Source organism: Cyprinus carpio, chromosome B25 (genome assembly GCF_018340385.1).
Source record: "Cyprinus carpio isolate SPL01 chromosome B25, ASM1834038v1, whole genome shotgun sequence".
NCBI classification, from domain to species: Eukaryota; Metazoa; Chordata; class Actinopteri; order Cypriniformes; family Cyprinidae; genus Cyprinus; species Cyprinus carpio.
In genome coordinates this window covers 8,898,231-8,925,884 of record NC_056621.1, presented here as the reverse complement: position 1 = coordinate 8,925,884, position 27,654 = coordinate 8,898,231, and the positions used below count along the sequence as shown (strand labels likewise).

The following is a 27,654-nucleotide window of genomic DNA, read 5'->3' as shown; positions in this document are numbered from 1 at the left end:
ATTACGTATTGCTGACAGTCTGAGTTCTGTTCACCAAATAACAGTTTGTCAGTGCAGAGTTTTCAGAAACTCTTTATTCTTTTCTTTATGTATAAGATATATACACTACTGTTTGAAAGTTTAGAATCAGAAAGATTTATTTTTTTTTATTTTTAAGAAGTCCATTATGGCTCACCAAGGCCATATTCATTTGATCAAGAACACAGTAAAAACAGTGATATTTTCGTGAAATAATATTACACTATATCATGGTTTACGATTTTAATAAAATGTAAAATATAATTTTGATCCTATGGTATTAAAGCTGAATTTTCAGCATCTGATTTATTATCTATGTTGGAAACAGCTGTGCTACTTAATTTAATTAATTTTATCTTTAATTTTTTATTTTCTTTTAAATTAAATTAAGTTTCATTACTGTGACTTTTTTCCAGGGTTCTATGATGAATAAAAAGTTAAAAAGAACAGCATTCATTCAAAATAGAAATATTTTGTAACAAAGTCTCTATTATTATTTTTTAAGTAACATATACATATAAAAGTAAAAACATACTGTACCACAAACTTTTTAATCGAAAAACCATTATTTTAAATTTTAATAATATTTCATAATATTACAGTGCCGCCTTTATGTTACTTTTAAAATGACTTTAAAAGTAACATAAAATAATGTTAAATTCATGTTAAATTACTTTTTCCCACATCAATCTACACTCCATACACCATAATGGCAAAGCAAAAACAGGTTTTTGACATCTCTTGCAAAATTTTATTGCAAATAAAAAAACTTAAATGATTCCATTCCATAAGTATTCAAACCCTTATCTGGGACAGTTGAACTTAGCTTAGGAGCATTCATATTGCTTGTAGATGTTACTACACTTCAACTGCAGTTTACCTGTAAGTAAAATCTAATTGAATGGGTATGATTTGGAATGGCAATAACTTAATAAAATTAATCTTAATAAAAGGTCTAACAGCTCATGTTTTTTTTTTTTGTTTTTTTTTTCTCTTTTCTCTCTAAGACCACATTTAGACAACTGATTGGTCCCATTCCTGCAAATGCAAGTATGATCAATGTGTACTGATACTTTAGCCTGGAAAATAATCTTTCACAGATTTTTTCTATTTAGTCTCTATGAATTTTAATGAAACCCAGTCCAGAGCATCTCAGAAGCTGAGATCAAGAAGGTTTACCTTCCAACAACACAAACAAACTAAAAACACTTCAAATATACAACTTTGTGAATGTCCTTGAGTGGCCCAGCCACCCAGCCACAGCCCGCTGAGCTTGAACCCAATCTTGCCAAAAGCTGATGTGCAAAGCTTGCCATTTCATAGCCAAAAAAAAAAAAAACTACAGGATGTAAAGGAGCATAAAAAATACAATTTATAGATAATTTCCAAATGCCTACAAAGTTTTGACAGTTCTATCATACCCAAAAAGACTTAAGGCTGTTAAGATGCATCAGCTAATTAATGAGTTCAGGGTTTGAATACTTATGCAAATTTTAATAAATTTACAAAGTTTTGACAGTTCTGTTTTTGCTTCGTCAGTATGGTGTATGGATTGATTGGGGGGGAAAAAGTAATAAAGCAGTTTAACACAAGGCTGCAACATAAAAAAAAAAAGTGAAATAAATGAAGAGGTATGTATATATCCAATGGCACTGGATATATATATATATATATATATATATATATATATATATATATATATACTCGTCCCTCAAAATAACTCAACACACACTGGCCATTAAAATTGAGTACACCCCTTTATGAAAAATGTCCAAATTTGGCCTAATTAGCCATTTTCTCCCCAAAGCCACCTTACAAGGTCTCAGGTGTGGAATGGGGAGCAGGTGTGTTAAATTTGGTGTTATCGCCTCACTCTCTCATACTGGCCACTGGAAGTTCAACATGGTACACCTCATGGCAAAAACTCTGAGGATCTGAAAAAGAATTGTTGCTCTACATAAAGATGGCATAGTCTATAAGAAGATTGTCAAGACCCTGAAACTGAGCTGAAGCACGGTGGCCAAGACCATACAGCAGTTTAACAGGACAGGTTCCACTCAGAACAGTAACTTTCCTGGCTATGGTCAACAAAAGAAGTTGAGTGTACATGTGCTAGGGGAAGGCCATATCCAGAGGTTGTGTTTGGGTAATAGATTTGGCGAGTGCTGCCAGCATTGCTAGCATTTGAAGGTGTGTGTGTGTGTGTGGGGGGGGCTGGCCTGTCAGTTTCAGACCATACTCGCGACACTGCATCAAATTGGTCTGCATGTATTGCCGTCCTAGCTGTAGCTTCCTTCTAAAGATGATGCACAAGAAAGCCCACAAACAGTTTGTTGAAGATAAGCAGATATGGATTACTGGGAACTACGTCCTGTGTTCTGATGAGACCAAGATAAACTTATTTGGTTCAGAGTCAAGCGCGGTGTGGCGGCAACCAGGTGAGGGGAATAAGAAGACAAGTGTGTCTTACCTCCAGTCACGATGGTGGTGGGAGGTCATGGTCTGGTGCTGCATGAGCAAGGCCGGCACTGAGGAGCTACAGTTCATTGAGGGAACCATGAATGCCAACATTCACTGTGACATACTGAAGCAGAGCATGATCCCCCCCTTCTCGAGACTGGGCCGCAGGGTAGCATGCCAACATGATAACGACCCCCAAACACACCTCCAAGAATTACTCACAAAATGCCTTGCTAAAGAAGCTGAGATTAAAGGTGATGACCTGGCAAGACAATCATGTCTCCAGACCTAACCCTATTGATCATTGTGGGCATCCTTAAACGGAAGTGGAGGAGCGCAAGTCTCTAACACCACCAGCTCCGTGATGTCCTCATTGCAAATGAGAGAAGAGGACTGAGGTTAAGGCATAGTTGTCTTTTTTTTTGTTTAATGATGGCCACACAAAATCTGACACTTTGGGCCCAATTTGGACATTTTTCACTTAGGGGTGTAGTCACTTTTGTGGCTAGTGGTTTAGAGAGTTATCGAGTCTTTGGCAATTTAACTTTTCAATATATATTTCATAATGTTATGTATCGACTTTGGGAACTAATAACCATAAAATCATACCCGAATTACTGATTTTTCACAATATAAGAATAAGTAATATATTTTAAGTGAGAGTAAGGCAACAAGGAATAGTGCAAATGCAGATCTTACCTAAGGCTATGCACAACAGTGTTTACTTTACAGAGATGTGCAGAAGGCGATATCAAGTGTTTACCTTGACCAGGTTATATAGCAGAGTACTCTCTGTCAGGAATCTACCAGCCTCTAGTTTACAGTAAGAGCAATTCGTAAACAAACCAACAATGCCTCACCGCATAGACCAAAGCATGAGCTCATCATGCTATTAGGATTATGCAACAATCAACTCACCAATCAAATTCATTATTCATGAAACAAACACATAATATATATAATATAAGTATAACGCAGCTCAGGTACGACTAGTAAATGTTCTGCAGGTGTGCATGTCTTGTTTTGTTTCATGGACTAAATATTAAATATTTCAGTATCACCTTCTTAAGATAAGCTAATATAAAAAAGATGAAATAACAAGATAAACAAGAGCGGCCTACATAAAGTAATCTTCATCCTCTTCCGTTACACTGTCCACTCAGTCTTGACCATCAGGGTCATCCAGTTCAAACTATTTAAAAAAGATGAGGAACTAGCCTGTACTTCCTGTTGTTACGCTGTTTCCCGTCCCTACAGATATCTGCATCTTCTTCATCCTCTTCCTCACTGGAAGTGTTACCGTTCACCTAACTTCCTGGTGTCCAATTTCGTTGCAAGCCCCAACCTATGGGTCAAACGCGGTCGTGCGCAGGCATTGAGGTATTCAATCTCCTCCATGCAGGGCGGCTCGTCGTCCTCGAAAAAACTGCGGAAACAAACACAATGCTGTTATCATTAAACAAACTAAAACAACAAAAACATTTTGTTAAATTTAAGTTATTATTAATATGATCATTACAGCTGAAATACGATAAATATTAAATATTTTATATATTTAAATAATAAAATAAAATAAATTACATGAAAAAAAACTTGAGCGAAACATAAAAAACAAATTAAAAACACAAACGTATGCACAATAAAAAAAAAAAATATGAAAAAAAATGAAAACAAAATATAAAAAATATATAAACACAAAGACTAAAATAACAAATGATAAAAGCACAGAAACATTACTAAAAATAAACAAAAATTTAAATGTAAACTATAAATATAAAAAGCTAAAAACATGAAAAAGTACATAAAATGATTAAAAATTAAAGTGAAAACTAAAAATATTAAATTAAAAGCTAAATAGAAAAAAATTTATAGAAATGACAAAAGCGCATACTACTAAAAATAAAATGAAAACTGAAAATAAATGTTAATTCAAAATATTAAGTAAAACAGTTGTAACAATATATACAATGCATTTGGGGAAAAAAAAAAAAAAAAAAAATTCAATGAAGTTCTCTGTAAAGTCATCACTTCATCAACCGTGGAGCGAATTAATTTTATAAGCGATTTTGATTGACAGCCGCCGAAGAACGAAGCAACCACCATTATCCTCATCAGCGATTATTATTAACAACGTCTTTTGCTACTTGACAGGTGTACATGTAAACATAGAAGCCCAGTCACAATACAATCAAAATTCAAAACCCACAGGCAATCTATCATTCACCGATTTGCTCGTCCTCGCCCACCAAAAACCCCCCCCAGAAAAAATAACATCTGGTGTGCCACAATGTGAGTGTGTGTGTGTGTGTCTGTTTATCATTTTCTCTGCCCTGGGTGGAAATTAAAGGGAAAAAATAACATCTACATTGCAACAATCCCAATTCATTATATAGGAAAGATGAGATGATGCTCTGGGTGAAAGACGGAGTGTGTGGGAGCGGTCTCATGAGACGCAGCGGAGGGAGCTGATGTCGCTGGTCCTCATGAGAGCAGCAGGAGACACGTACCCTTTCACAAACAAATCACGTCCTCTTGCCTCGCAAAATGAACCAATTTGTTATGCGGTTGTCAGTGTGGCAACAGGTGTGAGTTACCAGTCTATTCTTCTGGCTCTTACTGGGTGTCCAAATTCAGTGCAGGACACATAACAAGCAGGAATATTAGTGTCTGTTTTGTGGTCAAAGCACCTGTCGTTAGTAAGGGGAAAAATATCATAAAAAAAACACCTTACCAACAATATTACATCCATCCTATTTATTATAACAACACATCAAAAAAAACAACAAAAAAAATAATTAAGTTAACATACAAAAAAAAAAAAACAATTTGAAAACCTTGTTGAAACATCAAGGGGGAGATGAAAAATCTATTTTTCCACAAAAAACAAAAACAAAAAACAACAACATCAAATGTGGCCAAAAAACACAAAACAAAAAATACAAAGAAAATTACAAAAAAAACAAAACAAATAGTCTGAAAACTAAATAAAATAAACTAAAAATAAGAAAATGAAAAGGATCAGAACAAATAATTAGTAATAAAAACAAAATAAACAAAGATGACAGAATAGATGACAAATAATAAAAAAAATCCACAACCAAAAATTGAAATAACAAAAATAATAAATAATATAATCAATAATATATTAATAATAATAATAATAATAATACTAATAATAAACAATACATAAAAAGAAATAAAAGAAATAAAGAAAAGGATAAAAGAAAAGAAAACGAAAGAAAAGAAAGAAAAGAAAATAAAAAAAGAAAGAAAAAAAAGAACCATTAAAGAATCCTGTTCAAGTATTCTTGCCAGCCACACAGCTATCCAATGATTGGTTTAGGTTTAGGGGGGGTAACATATAGTGTAAAACAACGTTTGGGAGCCAGGGTGGGATAATACAATAAAAAAAATACACCATAAAAAATGCATTGATGATCTTTCTTTGAACTTTACAGTGATGTTTTTATATAATACAATAAAAAAAATACACCATAAAAAATGGACAGATGACCTTTCTTTGAACTTTACAATGATGTTTTTGTGAATAATCATTCGTTTCATTTAAAATGTATACTGCAGCAGTGAAACCCAGATGTGTGAATTGAGCCTGATATTCATTTCATACTTGGCAGAAAAACACAAAATCAGAGTCAAACTTTAAATATGTTTGGACAAAATTATAAAATGGCAAAAAAAATTCTTAAGTATTAAAATTATATACAGATGATTTCAGTCTAAAATGATTACAGTCTACAGTAAATATTATTAAAAATTTGTGATATTAAAAGATATTTGGAAGCAATTTTTCATTCAACAGCAGTCATGTGAGCTCTGGAGACTAAAGCATCATGACATTGCAGAAAGGACAAAATCTTTATTGACTTCCATAGAGTTACTGCAGAGACGGGAGTCAATAACGTTTTAATGTCACAACAGAATGAACTCATAATGATTGGTTTTAAGGAAACAGGGCACCTTCCGCTGTGTAAACACCACCACCACGACCTACTGTATACTGCTTGTAGCTGCTCAACAATGATGCGGTTTTTTGACTTGATGAGCTTGATTCTCTGAAAGCAAAGACTTTGTGTACTTACACAGGTCTGCTTTCAATTACTTTAAGTGGCCGCTGAGAGCGAGAGCTGTTCATTTCTGTGCCGCTCGGTAAAAGGGGAGTCCATGCATCTTTGTGCCAGTCAGCAATAAAAACACACAGCACAAAATATCAAAAAAACACATCTCAAAAGATCAAAAGATGACAGGCGAGGCAGAATGTGAGATCTAGGGGAGACTGGGGCTAGTTGTCACACTTTTTACTCCATGTTTGTTAGAGAAGATGAATTCAGTTTTCATAAAGGCATACCTTTAAATGATAGTTATCAAAAAAATAAAAATAAATAATAATTCTGTCATCATTTACACACAGATATTTTGAAGAATGTTGGTAACCAGCCAAACAGTTGAAGGTAGCCATTGATTTACATGGTATTTTTTCCATTGTATGGAAGTCAATGGCTACCGTCATTTGATTGGTTACTAACATTCTTCAAAATATCTTATTTTGTGTTCAACAAAAGAAAGAAACAAATCTGGAACAACTTGAGGGTGAGGAAATGACAGAATTTTCACCTCAGTGTGCCCATTACAAAATGGACTGTTGTTTCCTTGGAAAAAAAAATATGCAGTTTGTTTAACACCAGTTCTAGTATTATTATGTATATTGTATTAATATTTTGAATGAGCTTTTTATTCATTTTTTTCTTTCTTTTTTTAAATTGATAATATTTTTTTTCTTTCTTTTTTTAATATCGGTTTTTTGTATTTATTTATTTATTTATTTATTAATTTCAGCTCGGTTTTTTGTATTTATTTATTTATTTATTTATTTATTTCAGTTTGAATTTTTCATCTATTTCAACTATAATATTTCTGGTTATTTTGTTTCAACTTTATTACATTTCAAGAAAGAAATTAATAAAAATACTTAACATTCACAACACTTCTGTGACAACATGCCCCAATAGCAGGCACTATATGGGGTAAATTGTCCCAATGGGAACCTGCCATTGAAGTCAACTTGAACTGGCATTAACCAACCATTTTAATTCTATAAAGTGACATTTCTCAATAAAACTAACTAACATCATATTGTTCGCATAATATTTTGTGATGTGACAACTAACCGGTCTCCTAGACAGAGAAAGAGTGAAATGGAAACAGAAAGAATGAAATCTATAATTCAATTCCCTAAAGTCAATGGTGTCTTAGGAAAAGCTGAGTGTCCAGTGTGGCTAATTTGATGCAGGTTTCCAGAACACAATCACCTGCCCTTTCAATTACTCCAAGATCACTTGTAATTCACTGTACGGATGGAAGACAATCAATGACTATCAGGAGGATTATGCTCCTGTGGCTGGAGCCTGAACACAGGGACACGGGGGGATAGATAAACAGACAGTCGCAGGGTTTGCGGTTGACCACTCCGCATAGTCGTGAAAGGAAATCCTATTAGCTATAGCACTTGCTTTTACAAATGCTTCCGGTGTCTACCAGCAGGGGCTAACTGAAGCGTGCTGAACAGCCAGACATAGACACCTTCATTTCACAATCCTCAAAAGCAGAAGAGGAGACCAAACAAGGGTTTTCTTGATCGGTAGAAATACAATATTTGATATACTGTAGCTATAATCTATCAATAACAATACAGAGTATCAAAAATGACACCCAGAGCAATTATGCAAACTAATCTGAAAAAATGAGACATTCAGAAATCACCACAGTTATGTCAAAAATATTGCTTCATACATACAGTATGTCCACCCATATTTTTATATCAAAACATATTCAATAGTCAGGATTATGGTGCAGCATTAGTATATTTCATAATAAAAAAGAAGAGCCTCTTTAAATACACTATATATAATGTTAAAATAATATGTACTATATATACTGTATATGTGTGTGTGTGTGTGTGTGTGTGTGTGTGTGTGTGCGTGTGTGTGTGTAAATTGATGGTAAATTAAACTAAATATATACTTTAATATTTTATATATATATATATGTGTGTGTGTGTGTGTGTGTAATACAGTACATAATGTATTGTAGTTTTATGTGTGTCAAATAAAATAAAAAAAAAAAAAAAAAAAAATTACAAATAAAAAATACACACACAAACAAAAAACACACACACTCACACACACACACACACACACACACACACACACACACATATAATAGTATATTATATAATGTAATATATGTTAAAGTCTTAAGTATTAAATTAAAATGGTAATTAAAGTTAAAAAAGTGAACAAAACTTTAACATTATAAATAAAGAATAATAAAAAAGGTCTACAGTATGTTATATGATATACAGTGACCAATACAGTGTGAAGCTCTTTAACAGCAGTATTGAACCATTTAAGGTGTGATGAAACATCCAACCCTCTATTGGACCACTAACCTTTGACCCCTACCCATAATTCTTTATGACTGTCCATTTATATGTCACTATGTTTCATATATATGACGCCATAAATTCAACATGGCTGATAGAAGTGTTGATGAGCCAAATACGTCTGCAACAGTTTAATCTTCTATTGCAAAAACAACAGCAGTGTAACTCTCTCAAAATACAACATCTTCAACAACTAAAATAGGATTAATATTTTAAAATTCCTTTCTTGAGAAATAAAAAGCTTATGATATAAAACATTTCCACCGTTCGTCTTGTCAAGCGTTCATTTGATGTAAAGATAAAAATGGCCTGCCGTAATTTTCTTTTCCTCCTCTGGTGTGTTTACCATGCAGAAATAACAACTTATGTTTCGCTATAGGCTTGATACTTCAGAGATTTAAATAACTGAAGATGAACTCACGATGCTGGGAGTCGTCTCTTAGACGCGAGAAGCAGCTCGACAAATCCGCTATTTTAGTTTAATGATCTACAGAAATCTCTGTTGGCTCGGCTAAATTGGTACACGTGCTTATGAAACACTAGCGCGTTCTCCATTTGTCATCTCGCCAGTGCCAGCAGAGAGAGTTTGAATTCCACTTTGGGTAGTTGCTAAGTAAATATATCATTCATTCAAGTATTATGCAAATATTTACAAGGCCTGTGCCACATCTCGATGAATATGAGAACAGACGTGTGGCAAAGACTTTTTTTTCCCCTTTGGTACACAAAACAAAGCGATACAAAAACTGACCCTGCAATCTACATACATTGTCAATGCAGACATTTGATTGCATTGTTATGCTGAGCAGATGATTTCCAAACAAACATAGGCGGAAATTCCCTAAAAATATGGCTGACATGGATTAGTAGGCATAGGGGGGACGGCATGGATGCATGGATCCCTAAAAATATGGCTGACATGGATGCATGGATACGATTATTATTATTGTTTTAATATATATATATTTTTTAAAGTCTCACTAAGGCTGAATTTATTTGGTCATAAATACAGTAATACAGTATGATATTATTACAGCTTGAAATAACTGTTTTATATTTTCATATATTTTTAACTGTAATTTATTCCTGTGAAAAGCTCATTTTTTTTAGCTGCCATTAAGTCTTCAGTGTCACATGATCCTTCAGAAATAATTCTAATATAATAATAATTCTAATTCTGCTGATAAGGCTTAATAATAATAATAATTATTATTATTATTATTACTACTATAATTATTATCAATGTTGAAAACAGTTGTGCTGCATATTTTTGTGAAATCCATGATATACTTTTTTCAGGATTCTATGACGTTCATAAGAACAGCATTTTAAAAATAATATTTAACAAAGTAATTTTAAATATATATATATATATATATAATATATATATATATAATATATATATATATATATATATATATATATATATATATATACATACATACATACATACATATATATGTGTGTGTGACATACAAGTGTGACATTTTCAGCCTGGTTTTAGATTCCTTGTCAGTCCTAAAATGAGGTTTTTGTAATTCAACCACAAATATTTTGTTTACATACATCATTTGCTCATTTAGTCTCCCATGGCTTGTCTATTGTGTTTGTACAATAGCAGTGAAACCTTTTGTCAGTTTTGTAATTATAGATGCAGTCTCAATCGGATTATTGATGTCATTCAATCGACAAATTCCAACGCAGTCAGAATCAACAATCAAACACAATGGAAGTGCGAGAGGCGAGGGCCAATCTCTCCCCTCCATCACCTTCTGACCAAAAACAATCCACGGGTCATTAGAATTCTCCCCTCGCAGGGTCTTAGCAGCTTGAATTTTAAAAGCCTAATTTATCAGTGCGGAGAAAAAAAAAATGCTTCAGTTGGAGCCGGAAAATATGTTTTAAACATTTATGCTCTATTCAAATCAAAAAGCAAAAGCAATGAAACAAACCGGCACGCTCATTCATACATGAAGCTCAAGATGCATTCAAATCACTATATTCATGCACAAAGCTTTGTGCCATCAAGCTGATTTGACCAATTTCGGTTTCAGCAAGTTCAGTTTGTGTGTACTCCACCAAACTTTAACACCACCATCAAAAGTTTGTTAACACTACATGTGCTGTCACATGGCAATTCTATTATATAATACAGCTACAATAATATATCCAAATATTTATTTAGAAAACTAAATGTTAGTAGTTACTGAAGAAACCTTAATATTTAAATGTAAATCCAATTATACTGAATGTAAATGTGAATACAAATACAGTACAAAAACATATTACATATGTACTCAATGTTTGTTCAAAATGGCTCAACTTTATCAGAATAATCATGTGCATTATGTTTGTCTGTACATTGTGACAAAGACAGATACATTTTCGGTCACTAAACTGAACTTTTAACAAAAATCATCTTTCTACAATAATGCAGCTTATAAGGAGCCTAAGGAGGCAGCAAGATGCTTCATGTTAATGGCGTTACTGAGATTTTAGCTATTTCAAATGCAGAACCATGATTTAATTACTCTTAAGAAAGGAGTAAGTATATCTGGAGAGAGGTGTGCTGAGGAACCACATGGCATGTAATTGCTTCTCAAATCCCCTGGTGAAGACCTGGTCAAAAAATAAATATATAAATTTAATAAAATATTATCAACTGCTTACAATGGATTACGGTTTCACATCCATGAACTACTGATGAGGTGGCAGTAAGTACAGATAAGACTGGAAATTGAACTTAAATGATACTTTGATTCACTAAAATGCCATGATTTTTACAGAATTACAACACTAAAAATCTTATTATTTAAATGTACTACACTAATACTGCATAGTATAATACTGTAATATATTCACTACATATATTAAATGATTTAATATTTTATATTTATAACGATTTGAAGATTTATATATATATATATATATATATATATATATATACATACTGTATAATGGTACACATACAAACTGTATACTGTACACACACACACACACACACACACACACATATATATATATATATCTATTATATAAACATAAATTTAGCATACTAATCAATGCCATATATACTATAATATTATATAATAAACATATTTACTATAATGATACAAAAAATAAAAACATATTTACATTTATGATTCAATAAATACATTATTGAATTATATAAAATAAATTATATAAAATAATTAATTGTAAAATATTAATATTTTAATAAAAATGAATTTAATAATTCATTATTTAACATTTAATATTTATACAATTATTTTATTATTGTATTATTATTTAAATCCATATAATATAATAATATGATGATCATAATAATAATAATATAATAATAAAATCATAATAATAATAATAATAATAATAGTTGTTGTTGTTGTTATCAATTTAAAAAGCCATAATAGTCTAGATTTAAACTTGTTCAAAATAGCAAAAGTTATTATTTTAGTATAGAAAAATATAATTTACTATACTGATGAATAAATTTACCCCAATACATTTATTATAATAATATGCACCAATTTTACATTTAAGTTTTACTAAATATTTATAATAATTTATAATATATTTGATACTATATAAAAAAAAAAAAATTTTATAATTGTTATAACTAATTTTAATATTAAAAAAAAAAATACATTTACAAATCTTAGACAACAACAATACATATATATATTTTTGTCATTTGCAAAAAAATAAAAAAAATAAATAAAAATGGTCAGCCACTGCAGAAAGGACAAATGTCAAAAAAAAAAAAAAAAAGGGATCTGTGGTCAAACAAAATCAACAGGCATTTTAATACCTCAATGACAAGCATTAATTTCAAGAAAATGCACCATAAATCTCCTACCTTTACCAAAATATCTGGCTCTTCAAAAAGCTCTTAAAAAATTATAATAAATAAATGACTGAGTAAAAAAAAAAAAAAAAAAAAAAAAAATTGGAGTCCAAAGTTGTGGAAATAATTTCATTTGCAGATAAGAAGGGGCAAGCTGTGTGCTGCATGTAGGGAGAGGGAGTAAGCGTGTCTGTGTGACGGCAGGGGACAGCGATTCAATCAGCTCTCTCCTGGGAGACGTCCATCGCTGCATAAGGATACGCAGCTCTTGTTTACAGTGTGTGCTCTCACAAACTATTACAGACACCTCATAAGAGATCCGCCAGCAAATATCTCCTAGAAGGCATTAAAATCAACGCCACTCAGAAGCTGTTTGCAGCCCACTTTTCAAGCTCTTATCTTCTCCACTGTCCTCTGCCTCTGTGTCTGAACGCATTAAAATAAAAGAAGAGCAAATTCAATTTCACAACAAAAACACATATCAATACCAATCATGCTCATACTGTAACAGTAACACAGGGAACAGCAGCTCTGAATTTTAAGTACGCTTATAATGATTCTTTTGGAGAGTCTGTCCAATTGTGCATTAATAATTAAACGTGAAACTGAACAACTGAGCAATATGAAGTCCTGGCAAACTTTCAGAGGTGGAAAACAATTAGCGCAGCTTCCCCACGGTTCAGTAATTTTGGTGGAATATTTACAAATTAATTCTGATGATGCCATCTACACTAAAATGTAGATTTATCACAAACTTAGAATTAGAAAATGCAACCAAAAATCAACACCCCCTGATTCGTATGTAAAATTATGTGAGAAATACACTAAAGTATTACTTTCTTGATAGATACAATTACTAAAATGTACCACAATAAAAGTAACATTTAGCATGAATATAATATAAAAAGTATATGATTAAAAAACAAATGCAATTAATCGCCTCTGACCAAAACAAAAAATAAATGACTTGTTGACTCCAGAGTAATTTAATGCAATAAGTGTACTTAATTATATATAAAAATGAAAACATAAGTGACACACACACACATTAATATACTGACCAAAGAAAAAAAATTACAATTTGCAGTACTCTAACAACAATTTGTTAGAGTAAGATATATTATCGAATGAGCAAATAAATAAATAAAGTGCTGAATCATATCAGTCTTGATTGATTCACGATCGTTGAATTTATCGCAAAATCAAGCAAACTCGCAAACTGAATTTACGCAAAAAGATCGCAAATCTTCGTTATTGCCACAAATTTTTGCGCAGAATTTGAGCTTAGAAGCGTCCTGTGACGTCATCGCAATGTGCATTCAGTTAAAGAAAGGTTGTTTCTTAGTTCCGAAAATGGAATGAACAGCCTTGCGTTCTCATCATGACCGATTTACAAGAGCTACATAGGATAAACAAACTAAAAGCGGAATGAATCCGCGCTACTAGTTCGGGCTACACAGCGCAGACCGTTTATCTGCTCGAGCCGGAGCCGCGGGCTGATCTCGATCACTCGACACCATTATACACAGCGCTGGGAGATACAGTGAAGAAAGCAGTCGAATTCGCCACATAATCAATAACATCTCTGTGAAATCTTGTGAGAAGCATTCAGATTCAGCGCAGAATTCTGTTAAAGCTGCTATCAGAACAAACGCCACTGATGTGGAAACCAAGAAGAACATTGTTCAATAAACACAAAATCTCCACCATTCACCATGGATTTAACAGTAAAACTACAGGAACAACTTGTGGCAGAAATGGTCTAATGTTTCAAGTGATTTTAAATGCTTCACACAACTTTTCCCAGCACTTCAATGCTTTAAGTATTACCGAATTTGAAAGTTATTTTTAATGTGATGATATTTGTTCATCCTTAATAGGTTTCCCCCATGTATAAAACTTAAAGTTTTATGATGTAGGAAAGCAAACACTTATTTAAAAAAAAAAAAAAAAAGATATTAAATGACCACTAGTAGATGGCTGCAGAGAAGTACTTATAGGCCATTCCCAATCCCTAATATAGCCTATATATTTTTGTATCCATTAAATTATATTTAGACAATACGAATGACAGTAATAAAATTACATTTTATCAGATGTAATATATTTATTACATCTGTAAGACGTCTGTTAAAGATCCGGGAATAATCTGCTGTGTACTCTGATGCCGTGTCTCAGAAGCAGTTTTACATGCATTCTAATAAATGTCTATTTGACATCTGACAGGAAACATCTTAGAGACGTACTGCAGATGAACAAGCACTCTTAAAAATACATCTTGCATATGTAAATGCAGACATTAGATGTTTCCGAGATGTACATGTGTGATTAGTTTGAGTGCTTTAATGTCACCTTCCGTAGAACTTAATGGCACTAGTGCTGGCATCATCGAACGTTAGTCTGAGACCTACAGTGGTTCTCGAAGTCAGAAAAGTCATAGCAGTGTTAGAAGAATGTTGTCTATGGTATATTTTCACTGCAAAACAATAAGAAATGCCGAAAATTTGAGAAAAGCCGCAGCAAAATCAGTCATTTTGATCGCAAAAATCACAAAAAAAATTGTGAAATCCTGGAGGGACTGTCATATGCAAAAAAGTCCTTATTTACAAAGATTTGGGGTAGTTATATAAAAACAAACAAATAAATAGATAAATAAATAAAGTGTTGAATAACATACAAAATACATTAAAAAAAAAAAATAAAAAAAAATAAAAAAAAAAAAAAAATAAAACAAAACAAACTAACATAAAAAAAAATAAAAAAAAATTAAAAAAAAAAAAACAAAAAAAAATAATAAAACTAAACACACACACACAAAAAACAAACAAACACAAACACAAACACACACACACACGCACAAAAAAGAAAAAAAAATGTTGAAACTGGTTGTAATAAGGTAATAAATCTAACATTTAAACTCAAAAACCTGCTCTCCCTCAGACAAATAATAAAAGGATGAAGACTGCCTCGGAAAGCAGCGTGATCCATGCCTATTTCTCTCTAAAGACTTCTTAAACGGTCTAAATAAATTGAAATGATGCAACTAACTGGCAGGTTCAACCTTCCTCAGTTTCCTGAAGGGCGACAGTCATTTCAGAGTGGATTAACAAGTTAATGTAGTTTGTGGTAACTTTTGATGGAATAAGTTTCACAAGTCGGCTCAATTCTCATTGTTGGAGCAGCTGGAGGTGCTGGGTGAATCTGAGGACAATTGCAAATAGATGAAACAGGCCAATTGGCATGTAAATTTGGCTGGAAATATTTAGAATTGTAATAATTAATTGCAGCTATTATTATTTAGCGTTATTTGCTGTTGTTCTTGCCCGTCTGTTTGTTTGTTTACACTTCTAAAGATCTCCTTTGTGTCTCACAATCCAATACGTTTCATGGTTGACTAAGCTTTCAACTTCGAGGCTTTGGCGAAGCGCTCTGATGTGGGGGAAGAAAAGAAATCAGGCTCGGGAAGAATTATGGAGCGACCCAGAACACCGTAGGGACTCATTTACAAACTGCGTAATAAAAGAAACGAACAAATGTGTCAAGCTGTAATGTAAGATGTCATGAAAGGTGTGGAGACGTTCAAAGGCGTTTTTATGAGAGCTTGTTATCTTCTGAGGGGTCCGGCATCAAAACCGGCGTTTGGCCATCTTTAGTTTATTAGATAAGAAAACACTTGCTGTCAAGTGACATCATCAGAAAGCATTTCTAAAGAGAATAAAAGTTAAGTCAGATACAAGAATTAAACCTTTCCATTTCAACGCACAGGCCCATCATGAAATCTATTTTAAAAAGTCATGCTTTATTATTAAAAAATCAATTCTGTGCATTTTTTAGAGCAAAAAAACCCTGAACTTTTGACACAAAAGATATAATAGACCTGAATATGAAGAAAGCTGGAGTGTTCTTGTGAGCCATCGGGTTTTATTTGACATCTAGCAGGTACTGAGTGTTCTGTCGGGCTACTTTTCATTCGGAAGTGCATAACTAAAAGTGCTGGCCAGGAAAATAGCATCCATCTGAATGCGAATTCGATTTCCTCACGGAGGAGTCACAAACAAAAAGGGTTTGCTGTCAGCTCTTGAAGAGCTCGCTTCTCTTTTGTGTCTGGGGCTTGAGGTGAATTAACCATCCGCATGACTTTGTCTGTGATGATTTTGGATGCGTGGCATCAGTAGAGCGAGGAGAGGAGAGGAGAGGAGAGGAGAGGAGAGGAGAGGAGAGGAGAGGAGAGGAGAGAGGTGGTGCATCACTGGAGCTGTGAAGCCGCTGGTCACTGCCTTTGGTGGAAAGTGATATCCATCTGTTGTCATCTGCTGTGTTGACTGTCAAAAGAAACTGATCAAATCACTACAGATCTAAACGCAGAAAAGACCTCCTCAATAGACTCTTTCTCTATCTCTCCTTTACAGACACACACACATACACACAGCAAGCTAGCAAAATAGGGACTTCCAATTGATATGTAGTGTTTTACGAATTGTTTAGCTTTAAATTTAGTGACAGCAGACTTAACTTTAACTCCAAGCTTTAAATACAATTGACTTTTTCATTATTTATTGTTTTATGAACCCATTTCCCCTCAAAGATTTTCTTTTGGGGCAGTCCTTATCCGCCAATAATTATTTTCATGTTATTCGCCATAATTGATAAATGGCTGACATTAAAATTGTATATTATTTTGTCAAAAAAAAAAAAAAAAAAAAAAAAAAATTCTAAAACCTAAGGCTAAGGTAAAATAAAATTCTAAAATCTGTCATTGAGCAATTAATATTATATAATATACAGCAATAAATAAATAAATGTGAGACCTGCTAAAGATATTTATAGATATATTTATCAATGTTAATAAATTGTTGTTATTAAAAAGACACTAAAATTGAGTGCACGATAGATGATGGCAAAGGTATTTAAATTAAAAACATTTAAATGTGATATAAAATATTATGTAAAATAAATAAATAAATATAATGAATAAGAAATTTCAATGTAGAATTAAATAAAAAAAGAAAGAAATTAGAATAAAAAAATACAAAATAATAAATATAAAAATTATAAAAAATAAAAATAAAAAAAAAATAACCAAACTTTACCAAACTGTTTGTCACATGTAGGGTTACAGGGATGGTGCCACTAAAATAAACAAATAAATACAAAAAAAACAAATAAATTAACAAATAACAGATAAAAAAATAAGCAAATATAGAAATACAGAATAAATAATACATTAAAATAAATATAAAATAAATATTCAGATAAATGAAAATTCAATATTGGTCTATCTATCTATCTATCTATCTATCTATCTATCTATCTATCTATCTATCTATCTATCTATCTATCTATCTATCTATCTATCTATCTATCTATGCTACTAAAATGTTACATAATTTGTTAAATGTTGATCAAATACCTTGTTCTTGTTTCATATTAAAAGTGTGTTTGTCTATGACAGTTAAAAAAAATGTATTCTACATCCATCTAAGCAGAGTTGAGCTAGATCAGACAAGGCTCGTAAGCAGCATTCTGCAGTTGGGCATTATTCAGTTATGCAATACTCTCGGGTACGACCAGTCAAGTTTACCGCTTTCTCTTCAGTAATATGATGATGAGGGGAACAATAGAAACGTTGTGAAATCCTGGAGAAGAGAGAGGGGTGGGATAATCTCCTCAGAAAACTGAGCGCTCTGTGTGGACAAGATGTAACAATTCAAAACGCACACAAAAGGGATTTAATTGAACTTCGTAGAAATCAATAGCTCAGCTTTGTTCCATTCCATGACAGAAATCAAGACTCTAACTTGAGGATGCTGGGGAATGGAAAATAGAGGGAGAGGGGAGAGAACGGGTGTGTGTGGAGAAGAAAGGAGACGGAGAGACGAAAGGAAAACAGAGAAAGTGGCAGTGCTCCCAGGAAACCCCTTTAGTGGCAAATTGAAAACTTGAAAAGCAGCTGATGCACTCTGAATGAATCTCTGTCCATGTCCCACAGCTCAAGATCATATTTAAAAAGACAGAGTAAAATGGCTGCCTGACTTGGCAACAGGAACCCTGAAATATGACTCTTAAAGGTCACTGACTAGGTAACTTTGTTAGTAATCTCATTATGCTAATATTGCGGTACAACGCTTAGAAAAGCACTACTGTACAGATATCCTTCATTCTAGTTTACAGTACTATGCAAAACCGAACAAAGTAATTACGTCACTGTTCTGTTTGCATACTGAATTGCAAATAATCATCTTTCTTGCTTTTATTTGCATATTGAATTCTCACATAACTAGCAACTTACAGACTGAACACAAGCCACAGACAGAAAACAAGAAGGATCATGACAACAACAAAACATCTCTAACGTGGCATTTTATTCATCCAAAACCAACTGCTAAAATTTACATGTACTCTCATGTAGTCACTAATCGAGTTCATTTCTGCATTTAATTTAGCTCCAAACTACCTAATTTACTCCAACTACACCTCATTTTGTAGAAAATATTAGCATTACATTTATTTATTTTCAGTGTTGGGGAAAGTTAAAAAATAATGCATTACAATATTTTCATTACTCCCTAAGAAAAGTAATTGCATTACTTACAGAAGTTACTTTTTTCTCATCTGGACTGGGCTTGTTTTTGTTCGTTTTTAATATAAAAAGTTCCATTTTAGCAAATGTAGAAGTGAAATGAATAAGCCTCTGATTTCATACTTTCTATTCATTTTGAGGAATACTTTTTCTTATTTTCTTATTTTTAGTTTTTACAAACTTTTAATAATATAAGATAAAACTGTTTAATCTCCCAAAGATTTTCACCGATTCTGTATTGACATGCATTTTAAAGCAGCCATTGTATAAAATAATAAAATAAACTTGAAACATAATAAACTGGACTTATTAAAAAAAATCAACTTAATTTTAATATTAAATGTTAACAAAATAATAAAATATGAAAGCAATATATTAAATAATCACAAGTTCCACTGAGATGAATAGCAATACTAAAGGATTGCTTACTCTGGTTATTATAGACTTCCTTTGGTTTTTATCATCTGGCTCAAATAATAATAAAAAGTGAACCATAAACTGAAGAACGTCTATCAACTTCCGAATTTCCTATATGATAATTTCAACAAAAACGTTAATGCTATTCCTTTGCTACTGTGGGCTTATTCCTTCAGGAAATGTACATCTAGCTCTTATTTTCATTCTGCTCCACCGAAGCAGAATCGTTATCATAATATAGTTACAGACAATTATAGTTATCGAATATAAACCCCACAAGGCCAGCTGAATGAGCACATAATAACAAAAAGTGTGTTAGTATGCTAAATTCCAATAATAAAATACAGATTTATCTTTCAAATTAACGGTCTTATTTAAAAAGGAGCTGAAAATGATTCAGATATCTTTTGTTTTTAACATTTTGTTTAAGGCCATGTGTCTAATTAGACTATGCAGTATTTGCAAATTTGAAGTATCTGTATCTTAAGCAAACCCAGTTGAGAAGCACTGTTTTAAAGTATTGACTATAAATCTTTGATTTAGAAAAACTTTTTATTGTGGTCTGTTTTGACAAGTTTTGAAGCCCTAGATGTGTCTGCGGTCAAAATACGTTCATTTAAAACTCACTTATTGGATTTGTGGTCGAGAAGCCTGTCGTCCAGGTCCAACAGGGCAGATGCATGGTGGATCAGACGGCTGTTATAATGGATGGCGTTCCTCCTGAGGGTGAGAAGACTCTGGCTGAACTTCATTCCCATCTCCTCCAGCTCCCGCGTCCCTGTCTGCAACCCCTGCGAGGTGAAGACATTTGACATTGACAGTTCAGATTTATGTTTGACAGACTGATTGATTGGGGCTGTCAAACTACATTTACAGACTTGTCACTTAAATCTGGAGATGTGAAGAGATGTGAAGAGAAGTGGAGACAGTTGCACTGTGAACACTTGTGCAAGATAATATATGAATGTTCTCGAATTAAGTCACAAGGGAATCGTAAGTAAATATTTAGACAAAAGGTTTGATTTAAAATAAATAAAAACAAATGAATGAGCAAAGCAAAATAAAACATACAAAACCAAACAAAAAACAAACACACACAAATAACAAAAAGCAACAAAAAATGCAAACAAAACAAAATTAACAACAACAGCAACAACGTAAAACAAAACAAAACAAAACATTAAACACAAACCAAAATAAAAACAAAAAACACAAAACAAACAAAAAAACAACAAAGGCAAACAAAAACAAGCAAAATAAAAAACAAAACAAACATAAAAACCCACACACACAAAACAAAATTCAAACAAAACACAAAAACCAAATAAAACATAACAAAAAACAAACAAAACAACAACAACAACAACAAAAAACGGGCCATCCTTTCTGTACTACGGTAAAACTGAAGATTTATTAAAAAAAAAAAAATTGGGGAAAGTTTACAATTAATTTTTATTTATTTATATTTATTTATTTATTTATTTATTTATTTATTTATTTATTTATTTATTTAGCAAATGCCACTTGGATGTTATGTATCTGGTAACAATGAGACATTTTTATTTGAGATTGAAGTGCCCAAATATATTGTATAGCTGCTGTATTTTGCAGCACTTAGAAAATTTGCTGAAAGCAGCATTGAGTCAGGTCCCAAAATGCATCTGCATTGACACCACAATGTTATTGCACACTTCCCGCTGTGCACAAACTTTCCTCTCATATAATGCATTGTTCCGGAAAACAACCATTAATGGAAATCCAGACACTAACAATATTTTCTGCCACTAGTAAACGAACACAGCTCAGGCACTGAAACGTTCACGCTTTTCTAGGCACGCAAAAGCATGCAATAACCCAAAGTCCTGACCCAGTGGTTCAATGAGCTGTGGATTACTGCAGGTTAACAAAATCAATAAATCTGCAGCGTCTCCATGTTTCTTCAGCACTCCACTCACCAGTGAAACCAAAACAAAGAAGCTTGTGGAGCTTTTATCTGCTCACCCAAGTCATAATTCATGTTTCCATCAAATTCAAACCTAAGCATTTACTCTATGCATTTATAGTATAAATGTCTTGAAATAAACTAAGGATGTTTTATAAAATATAACAAGTATCTATGGCTTTGACACAACATGATTTTTTTTATTTAGTATGGGTAGTTGACATTCATAATTATCATCTCAAAAAGACACTGAATTCAGAATTTCAGACTTGTGATGAGACTAATGATGAGAGATGATTATAAATTGCAACAAAAAAATGCAAATATATTTATAAACGTATTATAAACTACAAAAAGTCTTCCGATGTTTATTTCAATTTTACTTTGATTCTTTTTATATACTTTAAGAAGTTGTTTCATTTAAATGAACTAATAATGACAAAGTAATTGTTAAAAATTGCAAACAAACTAATAAATATTATTAATAATAATAATTAAAAAAAGACCTTGGTGTCCACTAACAGAAATACATCTATTTTTTTTTTCCAATTAGTTTTTTATATACATTTTAACCTTGAATCTATGAACGTTTTGAAACTGGAGACATGAAACAACTGTGTGCAGTCAGACATAAAATGAACAGTCAAACAACATAAAAACAGTCATAATTACAAGCTGTTCGTTCCATATCATATCGATTCTCACCCAAATAAAGTATTTAACCTTGCCTGTTTCAACGATCAGTTTTCTGTCAGATTACACCTTTCATAACAACATAATGATTGCAGATTATTTCGCCAAGAAGCAGCTGCACCTGCTCACTCGAGCTTGTTATTAGCGTGTGAAAGCTGCACGCTTCCCCAGAGAACACGCGGCGGCGAATCCCTGTGAGCCCTTCATTCACTGCAGCCTCGGCTTGGTGAGATTGAGCCCGGTTTTGCTGCAATCCAATCTCCATTAGAGACTATTCATTATGAGCGATCGCGACTTACAGGGCCGTGTAGGAATCAAATGAAAAAAAGGTGTCAGAATTATTCGGTTGCATCTTTCACCCCATGTGACACCACAACCCTTCTTTCCTTCTCTCTTCCCATGTATGAGCCTTGATGCTGTAGATAAGTGAGCCTTAGTTGTAAACTCAGCAGGCCAGATGAGTCAGAAGGGAGTTAGCGTCAGTGCTAATACCTTAAGAGTCTTGCCACACTCTGGGGAAGCGGCCAAATTAATGAGAAGCCGTGTAAGGAAGAGAATGATGGGCGAGCAACACAAGGCGCACCTACCCACACCTGACCTTTATGTGATCGAGAGACACAGAGTACAAAAACACACACATGTCCACAGCGCAGACACAAACTCCCTCTGTCAAGACGGCCGCAAACAAACAGACGTTTACCACAGCCTCCCTCTAACCGGCCAAGGAGACGCTGGGGTGCCGAAAGCGAGGGAGGACTGCTCAGTATGAGCGCGGTGGTGTGTTCTGGGTATCGCTCTTCAATAATTTAGAGGCAAACCGGGGGTAACGTGTAGAATGCATAGAGCCTGGGCTGTTTGCTCGCAGTCGAAAATCAATTCTCACCATGTTTGCATTGAGGAGGCCGCACTGATCATTTCAGCTGACGCACAGCCCTTTAACTTCCGCTCGGATGCAATCGGTCATGTCAAAACACTCGCGCTTATGGGTTTCGAGCGGAAGCTGAACCCATCTGCTATGTTTGCATGTAGCTAATTGCAAATTAAGTGCAGCAAAGCAACTACATTAAAAGCAGTTGCTGGTGTGCAGCATGTTTAGTGCAAATAATAAAATGATGTATTAGAACATCAGAACATTCAGATGACGTTTTTGCAAAATGCACAATAAACAACACTCATAAAAATTCAATATATTAGTTCATACGTTTTTTTTCAGAATTCATTTCCATAATATTTCCAGTCATTTTTGCAGGTTAATAATAATAATATTATATAGATAGAATATATATATAGATAGATATATATAAATGAAACAGTAAAAAAGTAAAACAAAGCACAAAATAAAGCAAACAAAACAAATCAGTATTAAATTGTTTTTAAATAAATAATAAAATAAATAAACCAATTTCCTGTCCTTTTTTATGATAATTTGGCCAGGAAAAATGAATATGAACTTCTAGGGCTGTGGGAACAAACAAAATGAAACGCACAAAAAAAATTCTGAAATAAACAAAAATACAATAAAATAAAACAAAAACAAAACTAAATAAAATAAACCAAAAGCAACATTAATCAGCATTGACTTTTTTTCCGTAAAATTTTTAAAACATTATGTGTCCTTGCATAAACATTTGGCTATATATATATATATATATAAATATATATATATATATATATATATATATATATATATATATATATATATATATATATATATATGCACACATATATGTGTGTGTGTGTGTGCGTGTGTACGTGCGCACGCACTGGTGTGTCTATTTACAGGATAAAGATATTTTCAGGCATCAGAGCTGATTAACTGGTTGATCAAATAAAGTACATAAGGAAGTTTTCAACCACTTAACAAGACTGACTGATTTAACACTCGCTGAGGCACCAAAACAAATGAAACAAAATCTCTCACATAATAGATGATACCCAAACACAGACAAATACACACAGTTTGCACACACTTGTTTACAAATTAATAAATCTAAATCACTTCGAGCCTAGACTCTGCCATTTCTGTGTGACAGGGAGAGAAAAATAAATAAATAAAAAGAGTCGCTCGTTCACTTATGCAGCAAAGTGTTTCGGTCGGCAGGGGCAAATTCCTTGTTTATTGGAGTGACAGTTTTTCCCTTTGATAAGACCAGAGTTGAGGAGAGCCAAGCAGGCAGCAGGAAGACTGCCAAAACCGCACACAGGCATAGCAGCTATCATGCCTTTTCAGAGGGCCCAAGCCATTAGAGAGGTAAATTTCCCCTCCTGATCGCTCTTATTAACTCTAAGCTAATCTCAGTGGCATACAGCCTGATCACCATGGCTCTGTGCCACTAAATAGACTGGTATCAATTGTAGAAAATCAAACCAATTCATCAAAATAATATTTATTAAATCAAATTAATAAAGAACATAAAAAGACACTTTTTTGTATATATATATATATATATATATATAGTATAAGATAGGCTATATATATGTATATATATATATATATATATATATAGTATAAGATAGGCCTATATTAAATAAACTGTACCATATATGTTCAAATTATTATTAAAATGTTATTTATTGTGCTCTGTGTGAATAAGCTTTAATCCTACAATAATAGTTTATATTTTGATTGATTGGTTCAGATTTGTTGGGAAATATCAGGTTAACATCATTCATACTTGATTGTTTACGTCATGTTCGTAAGTATAGAGAAGAAGACCCAGCTATTATGGTGGTAGATATGCAAATAACTTGCTCAGATGAAATTTTTTTCTGATATACATCTGAAATTGATTACAGTGATTACAGGAAACCGTCGAACTCAAGTCCATAAATAACTAGCATTTTTTCTTTCAACCACAGATGGCGATAGAGAGGCCAAAGTACTGTCCTGCAAATAGCTACACTCTTATTTATAGGTATAAAATAAGAAACTGAATATGGATATCCATTTATTATTTACAAACAAGCTTTATATATATATATATATATATATATATATATATATATATTGCAGAAACAAATCACTTGTAACTATATATATATATAAAAACTGAATATGGATATCCATTTATTATTTACAAACAAGCTTTAAACACTTCAACTGCAGAAACAAATCACTTGTAACTAAAACAATTTCAAAAGCTGAAAAAAGTTCTGTAACTCAAATACTAATTTAGATGTAACAAATTTAACGATGTAACGATTTAAGATGTAACGAATTTGTATCATCCATTCTGTTGCATGCTCCTCAGAGTGGTTTTGCACATTTCAGTGATTTTACACACATCAACTTGGCTAATTAGCACGTGACATGCTAATGACACTGTCGACATTTCCGATGACAATGATGTATTGCATATAAACTGTCTGGTCTTGCATCGCGTTGCCCACTTACCTCCTGACATATACTCACAGAACACACCTTTCTTACTTTCAGCCTTCAATCATAAATCAATGACAAGTCACACAATTGCTAACTAACAGCTGCCTGGCCACATTTTTAACCAAGTGCTTTATTTCCCCAGAGGCTTCTGTAGCATAGTTCTGTGCTTTAAACAATCTTACAGAACATTTGGTAGCACAGAACTCAGACTGTTTTTCGATAGAGGCCCAAGCATAACAGAGCTCTGCTAGCAAGCCTATGTGTAATTGATGAAGTGAGTCATGATGAGATTGGAGTTCTTGACTCAGCGGCTCCCTCTAGCTCTCAGCTATATCACTGCACTGCTACAAAAACAAAAGGAGCATGTTTTTCCTCACACAGCCCCTAAAGAAATAACAGAGCAAATGACCTACTGTTTTTCAGCTACCTTGGACCTCCTCTGAGAAATATCTGGAATATTTTTGATTGCGTAATATATTTATTTTTAAACCACATGCTTCTCCTCATTTACTCTGACCTTCGTCGAACACTGTGATTAAAAGTTACGTTTTTCATTGTGCTGCCTTGGTGCACGTTCATTATATATTTAGGCTTTTTAACCAACTTTTGGTTGGTCAGATTTCCTATTTGCTATTCTATCTATGCATGATAATATGTTTAACTGCATTTTATTATTAGAATTTATATAGCACTGTTTTATCACTACAACACTTACACAGTCAATATAGTTGCTAGCAGGATTTTGTTACTTCTTAGTCAATCTTAAAATAAAAAAAGACAGTTAAAAACCTACTGACATCTTTTCCGATGCTAAATATAAATAATAAAGTGTTTATAAAATAATGACGAATTTGGAAGCGAGCCTGGTGATAAGTGCATTTTTCATGAAGTCCTACTAAATGCAAGGATCAGAGGAGTCTTGTTTCGTTGGACAGAAAATCTAAAGACAGTCAGGGCTGGTTTTGATAGACCATATGTTCACGTAGCCTCTGGAGTTCAGCTAGAAACTTTTAAAGATTGATAATTACAAACTAAGTGGTATTCAGTGGCTTTAATGAAGGTGATAATGAAATTAAGCTCAGGCAAACATCACCTGTTCATTCAAGCAGGTCACATCCAGTAAACATCATGCTTTCAAATCACATCCCATAATTATGGTTTCCACATTGTGCCTAAAAATATACTAAATAGTCTAATTACTTTGAGAGAAAATGAGTTTTCATCTCCTGAACCTTCTTTATCAAATTAGAAACCTCTAAATTAACATATTTCACATGAATTACTTTCTTTCCAAAGGCTAAAGAACAGTGAAGCCCTCTCTCATTCTTATCTATATATATATATATATTTCAGGGTTGATGGCCTAAAAACAGTATATTATTTTTTCTAATTTTATACTTTTTAATATTTAATATATTCACAATTGCTTTAATTACACATTTTACATACCATTTATGCTAACTAACCACAACTTAACCCCAAAAAATATTAAAAGTACTTCCTTTAACCTTTCAATTGCAGTTTCAATATGGATTCTACACTATGGACTTCTTAACCCCACTGAATTTTAAAAGTACTTCCTTTAACCTTTCTTGTGTGTGTGTGTGTGTGTGTGTGTGTGTGTGTGTGTGTGTGTGTGTGTGTGTGTATTACGTGGTGTGCTTCAGTGTGAAATGAATCCTCATTTAAAATCCACGCTCTCTTCCAGTATACCAGACAACTGACATTTCCCCTCGTATTCTTGCATGACACCATCATTTAACATCAGCCACTGATTAATAGTGAATGGAAACAGAGATCCGATTCTAAAAGCCTGACCTGCAGAAATGATTTAGAGAGGTCTTCAGTGTTTGAAGTG

At 33.0% G+C, this 27,654-nt stretch overlaps 1 protein-coding gene across 1 annotated transcript in view; it reads right to left on the bottom strand.

Annotated features, from left to right (window-relative positions):
• The window catches only part of LOC109069815 (cytosolic carboxypeptidase 4-like), a 151,104-nt gene that overhangs the window by 3,139 nt on the left and 120,311 nt on the right, over positions 1–27,654 (bottom strand). Inside the window, 1 exon segment of the mRNA XM_042752827.1 lies at positions 20,407–20,570. Within this exon segment, the coding sequence (XP_042608761.1) occupies positions 20,407–20,570 (164 nt within the window).